This window comes from Lepidochelys olivacea (assembly GCF_965140295.1).
Source record: "Lepidochelys olivacea isolate rLepOli2 genome assembly, chromosome: 3".
NCBI lineage: Eukaryota > Metazoa > Chordata > Testudines > Cheloniidae > Lepidochelys > Lepidochelys olivacea.
Genome location: NC_140413.1, coordinates 136742899 through 136760910, shown reverse-complemented (window position 1 = coordinate 136760910; position 18012 = coordinate 136742899). Strand labels below are relative to the sequence as shown.

General features: G+C 40.6%; 1 protein-coding gene across 1 annotated transcript in view; it reads right to left on the bottom strand.

The window, feature by feature from the left end:
- Nucleotides 1-18012, bottom strand: part of RYR2 (ryanodine receptor 2) — a 717900-nt gene that overhangs the window by 349480 nt on the left and 350408 nt on the right. Inside the window, exons 18-20 of the mRNA XM_084622892.1 lie at nucleotides 3163-3281; nucleotides 2823-2956; nucleotides 856-1097 (exon numbers count right to left, since the gene is read on the bottom strand). Of these exons, the coding sequence (XP_084479018.1) occupies nucleotides 856-1097; nucleotides 2823-2956; nucleotides 3163-3281 (495 nt within the window). The remainder of the gene's footprint in view (nucleotides 1-855; nucleotides 1098-2822; nucleotides 2957-3162; nucleotides 3282-18012) is intronic.

The following is an 18012-nucleotide window of genomic DNA, read 5'->3' as shown; positions in this document are numbered from 1 at the left end:
CACTCCTCCCAGTTTAGTATCATCCACAAATTTGCTGAGAGTGCAATCCACACCATCCTCCAGATCATTTATGAAGATATTGAACAAAACCAGCCCCAGGACCGACCCCTGGGGCACTCCACTTGACACCGGCTGCCAACTAGACATGGAGCCATTGATCACTACCCGTTGAGCCTGACAATCTAGCCAACTTTCTACCCACCTTATAGTGCATTCATCCAGCCCGTACTTCTTTAACTTGCTGACAAGAATGCTGTGGGAGACCGTGTCAAAAGCTTTGCTAACGTCAAGAAACAATACATCCACTGCTTTCCCTTCATCCACTGAACCAGTAATCTCATCATAGAAGGCGATTAGATTAGTCAGGCATGACCTTCCCTTGGTGAATCCATGCTGACTGTTCCTGATCACTTTCCTCTCATGTAAGTGCTTCAGGATTGATTCCTTGAGGACCTGCTCCATGACTTTTCCGGGGACTGAGGTGAGGCTGACTGGCCTGTAGTTCCCAGGATCCTCCTTCTTCCCTTTTTTAAAGATTGGCACTACATTAGCCTTTTTCCAGTCATCTGGGACTTCCCCCATTCGCCACGAGTTTTCAAAGATAATGGCCAATGGCTCTGCAATCACAGCCGCCAATTCCTTTATCACTTTCGGATGCAACTCGTCCGGCCCCATGGATTTGTGCATGTCCAGCTTTTCTAAATAGTCCCTAACCAGCTCTTTCTCCACAGAGGGCTGGCCATCTACTCCCCATGTCATCTACATACATGATTTATTTTGATGCTGCTAGATACCACAGACTTACTGGAAATGGCTGTCCCACATCCCTTTATCAAAAAATTAAAAATGCTTTACCTGACCACAGATGAAGACCATCAAATCCATAAGAGTACAGGTCATCGCCAACACCATTTCCACCCCATTCTTCACCTCCCCCAGGGTAGGGTGAATAGCCCTCTGTTGAAGCCCAGCCCACTCGAAGATGAGTAGCTTCTGCTGTCACAAAGGGCTCCACATAGTCCACCATAAGCTCATAGTACCATTTTCTGTATTGGGCGGAGCCTTCGCTGATCCCAAGGAAGATATTGGGTCTCATGCTTAAAACAAAGGGGGAAAATGGGTAGCCATAAAAACAGATTAGAAGAACATGTTACAGTAGTTAGATTTCTTTTTCTCAATTTGTGTTTACCACTTATTGAATGTATGTCTTGTTTCATTAGAAGTGAAGAACAAAATGAAAGTTCTTCAAAATTTCTGGTGGAAAAGCTTCCCATACAGTTCAATCAAAATTGTAATTTTCAGCAATTAAACCAGCACTACTAATCAAACACCTGTAATAATACTGTGCACTTTTAAGTACAGTAGAATCTTGGGAATAGTGGTTGTTTGTAAATCTTATGGTTGTTCTTTCAAGTTTACAACTGAACATTGAGTTAATATAGCTTTGAAAAACTGTACTATGCAGAAGAAAAATGCTGCTTTTAACCATCTTAATTTAAATGAACCAAGCACCAAAACAGTTCCCTTTCCCTTAATTTTTTTTATTCGTTTTCATTTGTTTCTGCTGCTGCCTGATTGCATACTTCCGGGTCCAGCTGAGGTGTGTGGTTGGCCAGTCAGTTCGTAACTTTGGTGTTTGTAATTTTAAGGTTCTACTGTACAACTTTACTAATTCACATTGCACACCTTCAAATTTGCACACACAATAATGACAGCCTCTTCCCGCACCAACAGAAAAAGTATAGTGAGTAGATACTGTAGAATGGTCTCATTCTGCAGTACTAGGACTTTATTACACTTATAAAATGTACTACAGAACACTTTACTGTGAAATGTTATAACTAAAACTACAATAAATTTGTAAAATAAATGTTCACTTATTCACCAATTTGTAAATCCAATAATTCATAATGGTATACCAGCCATTCGTGCAAATTAGCAATATAGATCACTAAAATGAGGTACAGAAGTTCATTCATAGATTTTAAGGCCAGAAGGGATCATTGTGATCATCTAGTGTGACCTTCTGTGTAACACAGGCCATAGAACTTCACCCAACAATTTCACAAGTCCATAAATTCTGTTTGAGCTAGAGCCTGTGGTTTTGTTTTGTTTTTTAAGGAAGGTATCCAATCTTGATTTTAAAAGACTTTTAAAAAGTCTGTTATCACATTTCAGAGTAGCAGCCATGTTAGTCTGTATTCTCAAAAAGAAAAGGAGTACTTGTGGCACCTTAGAGACTAACCAATTTATTTGAGCATAAAAAATTTCACTGAATGCATCCGATGAAGTGAGCTGTAGCTCACGAAAGCTTATGCTCAAATAAATTGGTTAGTCTCTAAGGTGCCACAAGTACTCCTTTTCTTTTTGTTATCACATTGTTATCATTCACATTTTTATATTTACGTTTTTCCTCCCACTCAATGATTAAATTACTTATTTGCTGGTATAGGACCCTTCACTTGAAAGGTCAAATTCTCTCCTGCATAAACATATGCTCAGTGTAGGAATGGGGGTGTATCAGGGAGCCATTTAGAGCTGTCCGGTTCTCTAACTACTGCAACACTGCCCCAGAATTAAGTTTAGGTTTGCTTTTACTTACGACAGCTGGCTATAGTTCCTGTTCAGATTCTTATGGATATAATTTATCAAAGCCACAATATGCCAGTTAACACATTGTCTTTAGAAAGATTCACAGAGGTGATTCCTGTGCTATGGTTAAATAGATTTTTCTCTTAATGACTGCAGATATCGTCTTAGCACAAGAACTCAGATTCCTTTTGCTTTGATGATCTATATTTAAGTAAATATTTTTCTTTTACCTGCTCACATGGTTCACAAGGCGTGTCTGTAGGAGGAGATCTCTTCCTGGTAGGAGATTGTCACAGATTAGATGTTGATTAGACCGCACAGCGACTCCATGGCATACACAGAGAGAGCACAAGACATCTAAAACCTATAAAAGAAATTAAGTTCTTTTCACTGTAATTTACTTTTCATATTAGAACATTAAGAATCAGCATGGACTACTGAAGGGAACTGTATTGATACCCCATCCCTTCGAATGAGATACACATTTTACCATTTGGAATTTCACTTTTACAGATAACCTGCTTTTCTTATTCAGTGCAGTTCCTTTATTCAGAGAAATATCTTACATACCTTATGGTTTCTTCCATGTTTGTCCAAAAGACAGATAATCGATTTAATATGTCCTTCCTTAATAATGTTTAGAGCTTCTGGACTTTCCACCAACACACAGTGCAAAACCTCCAGAATTCCTGAGAAGGTAAAAAATAGTAATCATGTATTGATTATATAATCTCACTAGCTGAAAGTCTGTGCTATTGCCCCCATGAAATCTGTAGAGTCATGTGACTCCTGGACAAAAATATTAGGCAACAAGCATATGAATGCAAAACATGTAAAAATTGCAATTTAATAATGTGCATGTGACAACTTCAGTGCACTTCACCTAACTCAAACATACCAACCTCTGTTCTAGTTCTTTGTACCCGAAGCACCATTTCCCTGACTCCCCCACTCTCCAACTGCTCTGGGGTTTCTCCTCTGCCCAGGTCCCAGTAGCACCACTTCCCAAATTCCCCCTCCTCCAACCACATCATGCTGCCCCTGGACCCTTTCTCTCCTATAGGGCATTACATGAAGGCAGGGCTCAGTGGCAGGGCAGGTCTGCATCCTCAGCCCCAGGGCTCTAGAACAGAGTGCTGCCAACATGACCCCTCCTGAAGACTGTGGGCACAGGGAAGCTTCTTGAGTCATCCCTAAAATCCTGGGACTTGTGATCAGTTTGTGAGAGCTGGCAACACTACAACACTGCCTTCCCCTGGCTGCTTGGAGGGGACCCCCCTTACCAACCACTACACCCAGGCTGGGGGAGCTGTTGTTCTACCCCCTCCATCTCCCATCCCCACCACTATCCTCTGTGCCCAGCTTAGCCTCTCTCTTGTCCCCAAACAACACAGCACCCCATTCCCCTGAAACATCATCAGACTCCTGGTCCTCCCCAGCACCCCATTATCCCCATTCACCTTTCACAGAGTCTCTACTTCTCCTCACATTCCCTGTGTAGTACATCAATGATAGTGTGGCAGCCATTGTGTGTGTGGGGATGGCTTCAGTCGCATTGAAAACAATGGGAGGAGGCAGCCAACCTCATTAAGGGCAGCCTCATTCCCCCATGCGGATAAACTGTAGGGAAACAGCAGCCACTTGCTGGCTTCAGGCCCATTGACCAAAACAGGAGATGGGTAACCCACTGTCTGTCCAGTCACCCTCATATAACCAATAAAATTGCTGCATGCACGTTAAGTAAGGGTAATAATCGGTTGAGCCACCTCCAATATCACAAAGGTCTAAAACTCTCGGCATGGCACAGATACATACTTTATACCTGTGTGATGTACAGCTACGGTAATTCATAAAGTCAAAGTGACTGAGAAATTAAAAAATTGGACAGTAACAGACTGAAAGCTCTCAACCATGCTTGTAGCAGCTTCCATCACTTCACACTGATTTAGACAGTTTAGGCTTCAGAGTGACACAGAGAGTGACATCCCAGTAATCTTATTATATAGATAACTACACATGGGCGTCACTGCACATTGCATTTGCCCAGCAATCGACAAAGTTTTAAAATTGCTGCCTTCAACAGTATACAGTGAACAAATAAAATAAAAGAATATCATGTTGATATTGTTACTGATAGGCTTAGCAGAACAAGTGGATTTAGGGACAAGGTTAACAGAAGAGTAGTATATTACAATTCACTTTGATCTCTGCAGATACATTTGATAATTATTGTTCACAAGCAAAATATGAGAGAATTCCTGGCCCCACTGAAGTCAATGGCAAAACTCCCACCAACTTCAAAAGGCTCAAGATTTCACCCTACGTATGTACTACAGACATAACACACACACTGTGTGTGTGTGTGTTTGTGTTTATATTTTCCCGCAGCATAATATTGTCTGAAATATGTAAAAAAAAATTCAGTCACACTAACAATGCACCAAAACTGAAACTTTGAATCCTGCCCAATGCTGGAGGAGGGGCAGATGTGAGATTCCTAACACAGTGACCCGGTGTATGTCACTGTTTTGGAGGGAACGTTCTCGCAGCCGGAGCAAGACATCCTGAAGCACTTCAGAGTAGCAGCCGTGTTAATCTATATCCGTAAAAAGAAAAGGAGTACTTATGGCACCTTAGAGACTATCAAATTTATTTGAGCATAAGTTTTCGTGAGCTACTGCTCACGACATCGGATTCATGCAGCGGGAAATACAGTGGAAATTCCACTGCATGCATCCGATGAAGTGAGCTGTAGCTCACAAAAGCTGATGCTCAAATAAATTTGTTAGTCTCTAAGGTGCCACAAGTACTCTTTTTTTTTTAAGCACTTCATACGCTCTGTGTATATCACAGCTAAGCAGGGATTGAAAACTGCTGTTGTTTAAGAAGCAAACAAATAGAATCAGGATGAAATTGAGACACACAAAGAACTAAGAACCACTAAATCACCTGTAGCCTCCCAATTAAACGTAATTACCATCCCAATAAAGCAGCAGTCATTGCCATTAAGAATCATTAGACTTAAATCCCTACAATGTGCAGTAAGACAGGATCCCATGTGTACTGGGTCCAGGCACCATTGCTTCAGGGGGCCTCCAAATTTGGCAGCCATAAGCATCATGCATGCAGTTAATTGCTATCAACTGCTGCTGTTGCTGCCTCCTGAAGAAACAAGTCACAGGATTGAAAAGGAGGGCTGAGAAGCAGTATTGAGCTTAGCAGTTACACAAGGTCTAGTGTTAATCCTGTCATGTCATGCCTCTTGTGACCTTCTGCCTCTCCCCCATCCCTTGTCTCCAAGATCACACCCTGACTCTCTGAGTGAGATACATGCTCTCTTTTCCTGGAAGCGGGCAGTGGTAACACCACAGCATCTATTCCCACTCTGCTATGGAAGGAAGCACCACCCAATACTTCTCTGTAAGACCCAGCTGCATAAGAGATGTCACATCTTTCCTGTTAGTACACGGAGTGAAGGGAGGAATAAAAGATCAACTACTACCTCAGAAACAAGAGCACCCATCACACCAAGCGTCAGAGAGGAAGAGGACAGAAATCCCTCATGTTCTTGCAGATAGGAATGGAGGATGTATTTGCTGACCTCACAAAAACTAGAAATGAAGAATATTCCCATTTGCTAGTGTGTCAGTCGGAAGGGGAAATCCTGCCACCACTCCTCCCTGCAGCTAAAAGGGCAGAGATACACTCTCACTCTTCTCAGAAGCTAGAACGAAGAAAAGCAAAAATAACATCACTTCCACCAATCAGAACTCCTCACCCCTCAGTGAGGGTCCTCAGTGCACAGGATGGACAGTGTGTAGTGAATGAGTTAGAGGACACTTACTGAAGAGTAAGGATAAATATAAATACTGGTCATCTGCCGCATCCATTACACTACATCTGTCATGCACACTGAGGGTATGAAACAAATCCCACGCAAGTCAATGAGATTTTTAACACTGACTGCAGTGGGCCTAGGATCAGGCCCTAACTAAAGAAGAAATTATAGCATGTGACCGTGACACTGAAGACTACAGCATGAGGAAACAACTGTCCTCAACATATAAAATCTAGAACAAGTTTCTGTCAAAACTCGGCAAGCGTTTGCCAGAGGGGTGTAGAAAGCATGCTTCTATGACTTTACGAACATGTTTTTATTATTGAGTTCCAATTTACTCACAATAAAAAACACTATTTGGACACACAAAAGAAGTATTCTTCAAGTGACAAAAGGTTTACTCTGATTTATTGATGTGAATTTTGTTGCTGTTGTGAGGAACAGAACACCCAGATGAGAGAAAAGAAGCAATCTAAACCAAGGCTATTACACCAACCCTCCAGTAAGGATGGAGAGAGCAAAACAAATTTAACACAACATGCTGACATCTTTTAATGAGAAAAATAAATGCTTTGGTGGACAATCTGAGGAACAACAGAACATAGTCTGGCATGCAATAAGCTGTTTGTGGGGACTCAACGAATCTAAAAATATTCTAAACTACCTAACAAAACAAAAAATAACAAATATCTGAAGAAAACACATCATTATAGCGTTTATGAAATGCCACATTATGCAAAGTAATCAGTGTTTCTGAAAATAAAACAAAAAGAAGAAAAATTGAAATACAGCAGGCATGGAAAGAATTAAAAGTAGTTAGTATCTTTCAAGTGGCCTTAAAATGAACCCACTTGCATTAACTAACTAACTTCTTAATGTATGAAAGAAATATGGAATAATATTATAAGCATAATTCAGGAATCCTTTATGATAAAGTAATCTATGGTCTCTATAAAAATACCATAAAGTTCCCTTCTAGAGGAGTTGCAAATAACTTCTCTAGTATATTTGTATTGTCAAAGCTAAATAACTTAATGCCATTAGTAGCTTTACTGTAGGAATAAGCCACAACAGGCATGTATTGGTAGACTAGTGATACATGCTTCTTTGTGACACATAAAATGGAAGGCCCAAAACCTCCAGAGAAATTCATCGGTATCTAACTCCTGGTGTGGTTTATTGCTTTTAGTAAGAATGCTAGTTTTAATTTTAAAATAAAACAAAAACATTTTACATTAGTTTTATTGGGGGAAGGTGTGTAGGTTGTGCAATGTATCATCCTATGAAAAATAAATGCTAGTAGAAAGATAAAACAATTGCAAAGAAAGGATTAGGGATACCTTTTATTAAAAAAAAAAAATTTTAAAGGTTTTTCTGGCTTCTTCAGACTCCTACCTCCACCTACTTATCCTCTATGAGCCAGGGCTGCTCTGTCTGTAGCAATGTATGGCACAACAGCCAATTTCAATTCATTTGATATTGAAAGCCCAGATTAGTTTTATTCCCCAATAAAATGTGAGCTAATAATTGTCACTGGGATTTTCAAGGACTTCACTGAGAACTGGATCAAGTCCATAGTAATGCTGAACAGCCAGCCAAGCTCACTGAATAGAGGAGGGTAAATCTTAGGGCCAAGGGCAACCACTCCTCGTAGAATGGAGTCCTAGTCGGTGCAATATTAGGCCTGAAATTTCAATGCACAGAAGTCAGCACATTCCAACACAGTGTTAGTTCAGTCACATCTCACTGCCTCACTGTAGCGTACATTTAACAGCATGGCCATGAACAGTAATCCAACAGTACTCCACATGTCATGAGATCCAGTGTTACTAAGTTATGGTTACTATGGCAACCATAACTTTTGAATTTCCAGGCTTGTGTGATAGAACAACACTAAGATTATGGATTCAATCACAATATTTTGGGTTTATTTTCAAAGATTTTTGTTTGTTTTTAATACAGTAAAAAAAGCCTATGTTGAAGAAGTAAATGATGTTGAATAAGCAAGTATTATCTCCTCGACTCCATTTCCAGACCAACCAGCCACCTCTCTATCTATCACACATTATCACTGTAGCAACCGAGCCCTGGGTATCAAACACAGAAAAAACCCTACAGATGCAGATGCTCTCCCGGCAGCCATATCCTCCCATGGACAAGTGCCCTGCGTTCTTGGACAACATCTTCTGAATGTGTAACTTGATCACACATTGATTGAAATATGCCTATTTGTTCATGGTAAAACAAAATGGGCCTGTCCCTCTCTCCTTGGAGCTGCCTAACAGTGATCCAGTCAAGAAGAATGTGTTTACTGATATGAGTTCCTCTAACAGAAACAATGGAAACACACAAAGTATCACACCAACAACTCTATCTAACAGAGATTTGAAACCAAGGATGTTTCTACTTTTACATGATCTTTTCATCCACACAAACAACAGTGGGATGTGGAGGGTTTTAATTATAAATGCTGGCAGGAGATTCTATTTTAATGGGTCAACATGAAGTGGAGAAAGAAGTTTGAAGACTAGCAGATAATTTCAGTCAGATGCAGTGATCCCTAGTGTATGAAATTTGAGATACCTAGAATAAAAATAATTGTTTTTCATACGTGTCTTTAAAAATTATTTCTCCCTTACTTACTCAAAAACTAATCTCTGCTGTTTTCTGGAGATCAACATTTAGAAGATTAACAGATTTTCAGTTTGCACTTTACAAGTTTATCCAGTATGCTACTGTTTCTTTAAATTTTTAGAAGGATTAGTTAATATCAGCTGAAGTTTATTCCAGACAGTGAGACACTACACTTGTTTTAATTTATGCATCGAAGAGACAGAATATTTGCATTTTCCACTCTGTTTCTTCTGTGATGTCTCAGTGCTAAAGAGGTCCAATCCCAAACACCTTTTTACTCACACAAATTCTCATCTTTTAATTTTGCTTCAATAAAGAACTCCAGATCAGGACAAAAATAAGAACGGTCTCCCAGTACTGGTTTCTGCTTTCTTCAGGCCTGGTTTAATTTTTAATCTAATTTGTATCCTACATAATTTTTTTACATATATGTTTGACTTTTATAATCAGTTTCCAATTCTACAGCATTCAAGAATCTGAAAAAGTTTTAGAAACATTAATGAATTAAGCTACACAACACTCCCAAATGGCAGGTAAATAAGTATTATCATGGGGAAACTGATGCACAGAACAGTTACGTGACCTCCCCATCATACAAAGCAAATCACTAGCAGAGTGAGTAAAGGCACTAGGAACTGCCGCCTCTCAGTCTTGCTCTCTAATCACCAGTCCACACTCCTAGCAGAAACACTCTCTTCTAGGGCTAATTGACATCTAATGGAATTTTGCTAGAAGCATTATTTTGGATACAACAGGACTGTTTTTAGTTTAGAATTTTTCCATTTAAGACACTCTTCAAACTAAAGATGGGACAGAATATGAAGGCTAGTTTATTAAGCAGTGTATGTCTTCATAAGCACATGACACCAAAGCTCAATAATCTGCATTCCACAGATGGAATTTAAGGGTTTGTGTTTTTTTATAAAGCTCTAAAATACTGTGGGCAGTCTCTCTCTCACCATTTTAGACTCACATGTATGTAGCCTGCAGAAGTGTAAGCCTCCTCAGTAAAAAGGGGTGGGGAGGTATGTCAGGAGGGGCACTCATCTGTGGAACCTACCAGTCTTTGGGACAGGGACCTTGTTTTCAAAGAATTAAGAAACTAAACTGAATTGTTTTTATTTTCACACTGGTATGAATAACCATTGCACTGTTGTCACTGCATGATGGAAAACCCAATGGAGGCTGTTATATGAGAGTTTTAAATGTATATTACATTTGTAAGTATTCAATCTTTTCTTACTGATTTGCTTCCTTGAACATTGATTTGCTCTCACTGGAAGCAGGATAGCATTCTAGTTCACTTCAGTGAAGGGAGAAAATCCAAATAACTGATCAACATGTCTCCAATATGCAAAGTTAACCTAACAGACATGGATAGTATTGAGAGTCAGGAGTTGTCCTTCCTCCCCTCCACAAGTGGGCAAGCAAAATATAATAATAAAAACAAAAAACCCGAGCGACATAGAAGTATGGTGCCTCCTGGAAGTAGGCATGTCCTGCTCACCCGCCCCTAGAAACGGCCCTGCTTGGAGTGTTCCACACAGAAGGCAAAACAATTCCTTAGCTCAAGGGTTAGGGGTCTGTACTGAGGATCAAAACTGCCTCAATTCAAACCCTGCTGCCAACTACAAGGGAGGAGAGTCCTTATGGTTGAACGTGCCAGCTTATGGTGCCAGTCCTTATGGTTGAAGTGCCAGCTCTTGCCAAGGCTGTAGGCATCAGCTAAGCACTGACAAATTCATAGCTGGAAGCCAGACCAGCTCACCTGTATGTTCATGTTGTTCAGGATCGGTGTTGAACTTGTAAGAATATATTCAGTGTTTAGACTCTATAAGATGCTTGTAAGTTGCTGCATGCATTAATCTTACATGTAATGTCTATATCCAGTGCTATATGGTTTTTCTTCATCATTGTAAAAATGCCTGCTCTGAAATTTGTGAACAGAGTCAGAAAAAGTGGTTCCCCTCCCCATCCAGAAGAACTATCAAGACCAGATGAACCATTGTGGAACATCGCCATTCAAAGGCTGGTAGAATGGCCCTCTTACACCCATGACGGTGCTATGTGCAAGAAAGCACATCCCAGGAGTTTGAGTTCTGGAAGGGGGAAATAAAGATAGCTAACATGAAGATTTTTCATCTCTTTGCTGTTTGAACTCTTACAGGGGCTGGAGCTAAGAAACAAAAAGCAGAGATTCATGGGGTCAACCTGGGTTAGCCCTAAAAAGACATTCAATTCTGGCAGATTACATATCTCTGTCACCTTTTGGAACCATAGACTGAACTCATTTGTGCATAGATGTTGCCTGCTTTAAACTGAAAATAACATTTCTTTTTCCTAGTTAATAAATCCTTAATTAGTGTACTATAGGATTGGCTACCAGCATTGTCTTTGGTATGAAATCAAAGGTACAGACTGATCCAGGGTAAGTGACTGGGAGCGACCTGAATATTTTGTGATTTTTGGTGTAAGTGACCATTTATCACTGGAGTGCCCAAGGAGACAGTCTGTGACTCCATGGTAGGACTGTTACAGCGATCCAGGAGTTCACATTTGTTACAGGGTTGGTGAAATCTAATTATAGAATGCAACACCAGTTTGGGGTGTCTGCTGTGATTTTGACAGTCTTCCCTGAAGTTGGCACTCATGATCATGAACCCCTTCAGACAGCATGACAGTTGGAATTTCTGTTTTTCCACTTTTCTATAAATTTTAGAAGTATGATCAGGAGACTACAAATTTGGTTTTCCAGGCCGGCTATACCCTATATGTACAGATCATGTCCTTTATTAAGAGGGGTTTTTATGTTTTTCTGGGGTTTTTTGGTGGGTTAGCTATTTTGTATGCACAATAAGGTCACTTCAGATATAAGATGCTGTGTTTCGTTTTAGCTGGTCACCTTCCTTAGCAGAAGGCTGTGAAATCATAAAGCATTCTGAGTTAGGTGGCCAGAGAGCAGTGGGCTGCTGGCTGGGCATCCCACTCTGAAGGCAGCACTGCAACCAACAGCAGCAGAGGAGTAAGGGTGGCATGGTACGGTATTACCACCCAGACTTCTCCACTGCCACTAGAAACAGCACTGCCTTCGGAGCTGGGCACCCAGCTGGCAGCTGTCGCTCTCCCCTCTGCCTTCGGAGCTGGACAGCCAGAGAGCGGGAGCTGCTGGCCGGGAGCCTGGGGGAGCAGGCGAAGGCGTAAACCACTACAGACACAAAGAAGGGGGACGCTATGAAACAAGCTTGAGAACCCCTGCTGTAGGACACACAGATCCACGCACTCCACATCTCACATGAAGTCTCTTATTTACAGATAAATATTGCTCTGAAAGTTAAGTTAACTTCTTTTCAGTCTTAAAGATTTTGATTACTTGTATTCCAACCAAATTCTACCTCATATCTACTTGACTCTGCAAACTATATCCAGTAAGCCCGAGGGAATATAAATTATATATGGGAGTTTTAAAATGACTTTTATATCATTTTTTAAAGTGAGAAGAAAGAATCTAAATGGTTTATCTTTAATAAGATTTTCAGCTCAAAACCCAAAGGCCAATTAGGATTCTAAGTGAGAGATTTGAGAATGATCTACTTCACATAAATATCTTAAATCTGGAGATAGCTAACATTAAGGTTTCCTAGCTTTCTAAAACATGATGGTACCTGCTTGTGATTTACAGATATTTACAAACCATTGCTAATTAGAATAAGAATAAAATAAATTTAAAATATTTTATATGTTGAAAGATTTTCAAAAAGTTACTGTTACTTATTATAAGAGATAGGATCAAATTCTGTTAATCTGATTCACATGAATACATTTATTGTCTTCCATGCAAGTATGCACATAAGTAAGCAAGCACAATTTTGCCCAAAGTGTAAGTCATTCTTAATAAGGAGAATGAAATGTAGAACTAAACAAAGCCAGGCTAATCTTGGCTCTGCAAAATCTCAAGAAATACTCTTCCCCACCCCCCCAATCAAAACCAAAACAAGGGGTGATCTAAAACTGGATCCTCATTCTATTTAAACTCCAGAGTTTAGACAAATTATTCCGGTTTTAGACTCTCTTTTCTGAGACTCTTTTGCCAAGTAAGGTGTTGTGGTGTTTTAAGTGTTACTGTTATTATAACCAAACTGTCTGGCAGCAGAGAGAATAGACAATTCTATTTTAGAAAGCTTGCCTGATTTCCTGGCAGAAATGACCACATTCCCCTGACATATCTTCAAAGTGGTTTACTTGAAGAACAGAGAGTCTACACTCAAATATAATTGACCTCAAATAGCTTCTTCCTTCTGAAATCTCCTTTGTAATGCAGTTGGGATTCAGACAGGAGTGCTGAAAACAGCCTAAGCTTCAATTTGGTGAGTGAGAATACATCAGAGAATCACTAGAAATGTACTTATTATGGTCCCAAATGGTTTCATGCTATCATTTCATGTAGTGGTACTTATAATGGGAATATTAACAGATTACCATCTATGGTCTTAGAAATGGCACTTTGTATCCTAACTACTCTCACTGAAAGGCATCACTGAAGAAATGGATGTTCTGCTTAGAACCATACACATCTTCAAGTCCTTATTTTCACTGGAAGAAATTCAAGAAAACATTCACTCCGGAGACAAAATTTAGAAAATTTCCATAGTAAAGCTGAATTAAATTTCAATCTGGCCAAGAAAAATTACTATTTTTCCTTTACAAGTGGCACTTTAGAAAAATTGATTATTTTAGGGGAATACATCATGTCATTATACTTTGGTTAAAAGATGTAATTTCAAGAATCATTTATTCATTTTGTATACATATCACTGCAAAGCATGTGGTATGTATACTTTCTGGCACCAATCCAAAAAACACAAAGCTTAAAGTTAAGCATAAAAGTCCTCTTAATTTCAATCAATATTAACATGCTTAAAATTAAGCAAATGCTTAATTGTTTCAGAGGCCAGAGCTCTTGGTAACTTGCAGAATTGAGCCCTAGATGTTATTCTGGAAAACTCAAACATACGAGTGAATTTGCAGATCATGCTGGAATCAGGCGGCCAGTACTAAAGTGACCTACTTTTCATAAGACTGATTCAGAACAACCTGAATCTGAACTCTTGTACCACAAATAACAATCTTCAAGACTTCTGTGACCTAGCACAGAAGCTGGATGCATTAGATTGATTGATTGAAGGTGGGATTTTCAAAAGCACCTAAGTGATTTAGGAGCACAAGTCCCACTGAAAGTCTATTAGGTGTTTCTGAAAATCTCACCCCTAAACTTTTATACAGTGCTTATCACTAGCTCCAAGATCATAAAAGCACAAAAGTTAACATTTTAACAACAAAGATTTCAAAAATCTTTCCAGCCTCTACTAAGCTCCTCAATAGAATGAGCCTCGTTATGCAAAAGAATTGAACAGCCAACTTTTTAATAAAGACTCCTTTACAACTTATAAAATACACATATGATCCCTTACTACATTATCATAAAAATGAATTTTCAAAGTTAAATTTTCAAAAGTGACTAGTGATTTTGGATCACAAAAACATGATGGTTGGATAGTGCCCAACTTGAGATAAATTAAAGGGAACCTGATAAGTATCATATACTCAGGTCCCTTTAAGGGGATTCACGTTGTTAGGTTAATTCTCATACTGTCTTTCGGACAGCGAAACAGCCACCAAATGCATTGTGTGTCTCCTGGTGTCCTGTCCTGAGCCAAATCTGGTGTGTTACTAGGTAGGATGCCTGTGAGAGACAGGTGTCCATTGATGACATCCAATGATTGTGTTTTAGGTATTACAAGGGAATGGGGACCTTTTTCAGTGGGATTCAAATTGGACCCACCTCCCCGCAAAAAAGTCTATGCACCCAAAATCCTAAACTGTTTCTGAATATCATAATCCCAGTATGTTACATAAAATGTGAAACAATCTATTATAAAATTATTGCATTGTCGACTATTCAAAAAAGCTTTCAAAAGAACAAATAAATCGGTACTCAAACTCTACGCAATTTCTAGGTTGTGACAATAAGGGATCTTGAAAGTGGCTCTGTCAGTTTTTAAGCGACTGATTTTCTTTTCAACTCTCTCAGACTCAAGTGTTCATGAAAGCAAGGAGCTGAAAGAACCAACCCAGTAGGTAGCCCCAAAATAATGCCAACAACTTCCATCTTGCGCTGCAACATCTACATGTAAAGGACCTTTTCTTTCTTATATGAAAGCACCCATGTTCTTCCATGTTCTTCCAGTACTGCCAGCACCAGTGACGTTCCCCAGCCCTTAACTGCAGCAGCCCTCTACTAGGCATCAGTGCTATGGGGAGCTGCCTGTGCATGCACTAAGGCATCAACGCTGGGAAAGCCCAGGCAGCAGCACAGAGACCTCAGTGCAACCTTAGCTCCATATACAGTTGCTGCCTCAAATCCCCAGCTGCATTAAAGAGGAGTGCCACGAGGAGCCAGGAGCCCAGCCATATAGGGGCTAGGTGAAATCAGCACTGCTGTGGGGGCAGCAGGCAGGTGTGGATGGAGACAGGTGTATATTAGCATTTGTGCTCCCCCCACCATGCTGCACCTTCAGATCTCCTGCCAGAATTGACAACATCTCTGTGGAGAACGAGAGAATAGAAGTAAGAGTGGGAAGGAACTGACTTGTTGGGAGCAGGAACCGTCAAAGTGGGGCTCTGTGCAGGGATGCACGTGATAGAGAGAGAGTCAGCATTGGTGCCCTGGAAAATAGGTAAGAATTATTTTTAAAATTATTCGAAGTAGGGGCAAACCTGACACCCCAAAATCAGAAATGCACATTCCCAGCAAGGTCAGTGGTTCTTATGATATTTTAACCCTAAAATGGAGTGATGATGATATAAAAAGTCTTATTTTTTCCATGAGGATATCTCCACTGTCCATTACTGGAAATAACCCCTGAAAAAGTTGTTTTCAATATTTTGAGACAGCTGTTTTCAGGGTGCAGTGTGACCAATACAAGTAGATTTAGATTAGAGCTGTTAGGGACTGTATTTTGCTATGTCTGTAAAGTGTCTAGCACAAAGGATCCCTGAACAAAAATGGCACTGTGAATCATAGAATCACAGAACTGTAGGACTCGAGGGGACTGTCATAAATATAAAGGGAAGGGTAAACCCCTTTGAAATCCCTCCTGGCCAGGGGAAAGCTCCTCTCACCTGTAAAGGGTTAAGAAGCTAAAGGTAACCTCGCTGGCACCTGACCAAAATGACCAATGAGGAGACAAGATACTTTCAAAAGCTGGGAGGAGGGAGAGAAACAAAGGGTCTGTGTCTGTCTGTAGTCGTCTTGGCCGGGGATAGACCAGGAATGGAGTCTTAGAACTTTAGTAAGTAATCTAGCTAGGTATGTGTTAGATTATGCTTTCTTTAAATGGCTGAGAAAAGAATTGTACTGAATAGAATAACTATTTCTGTCTGTGTATCTTTTTTGTAACTTAAGGTTTTGCCTAGAGGGGTTCTCTGTTTTTGAATCTAATTACCCTGTAAGATATCTACCATCCTGATTTTACAGGGGGGATTTCTTTATTTCTATTTACTTCTATTTTTTATTAAAAGTCTTCTTGTAAAACACTGAATGCTTTTTCATTGTTCTCAGATCCAAGGGTTTGGGTCTGTGGTCACCTATGCAAATTGGTGAGGCTTTTTATCCAACATTTCCCAGGAAAGGGGGGGTGCAAGTGTTGGGAGGATTGTTCATTGTTCTTGAGATCCAAGGGTCTGGGTCTGTAGTCACCTAGGCAAATTGGTGAGGCTTTTTACCAAACCTTGTCCAGGAAGTGGGGTGCAAGGTTTTGGGAAGTATTTTGGGGGGAAGGACGCGTCCAAACAGCTCTTCCCCAGTAACCAGTATTAGTTTGGTGGTGGTAGCGGCCAGTCCAAGGATAACGGGTGTAATATTTTGTACCTTGGGGAAGTTTTGACCTAAGCTGGTAAAGATAAGCTGAGGAGGTTTTTCATGCAGGTCCCCACATCTGTACCCTAGAGTTCAGAGTGGGGGAGGAACCTTGACAGGGACCTTGAGAGGTCAACTAGTCCAGTCCCCTGTATTCATGGCAGGACTAAGTATTATCTAGACCAGTGGTTCTCAAACTAGGTGTCACTTGTTCACGGAAAGCCCCTGGCGGGCTGGGCAGGTTTGTTTACCTGCTGTGTCCGCAGGTTTGGCCGATCGTGGCTCCCACTGGCCGTACTTCACCGCTCCAGGCCAATGGGGGCCGGGGGAAAGGTGGCCAGCAGGTCCCTCAGCCCACACTGCTTTCTGCAGCCCCCATTGGCCTGGAATGGCGAACCGCAGCCAGTGGGAGCTGCAATCGGCCGAACCCACAGACGCGACAGGTAAACAAACCGGCTCAGCCCACTAGGGGCTTTCCCTGAACAAGCGGCGCCCCTAGTTTGAGAACCACTGATCTAGACCATTCCTGACAGGTGTTTGTCTAACCTGCTCTTAAAAATCTCCAAAGATGGAAATTCCACAACCTCCCAAGGCAATTTATTTCAGTGCTTAACCACCCTGACAGTTAGCAAGTTTTTCTTAATGCCAGCCTAAACGACCCTTGCTACAATTTAACCCCATTCCTTCTTGTCCTATCCTCAGAAGTTACCAAGAACAATTTTTCCTCCCTCCTCCTTGTAACCTTTTATGTACTTAAAAACTGTTATGTCCCCTGTCTTCTCTTCTCCAGACTAAACAAACCCAATTTGTTCAATCTTCTGTCACAGGTCATATTTTCTAGACCTTTAATCACTTTTGTTGATCTTCCCTGGACTTTCTCCAATTTGTCTACCTCTTTTCTGAAATGTGGCACCCAGAACTGGACACAATACTCCAGTTGAGTGGAGTAAAGTAGGAGAATTGCTTCTTGTGTCTTGCTTACAACATTCCTGCTAATACATCCCAGAAGGATGCTTGCTTTTTTCCAAGTGTT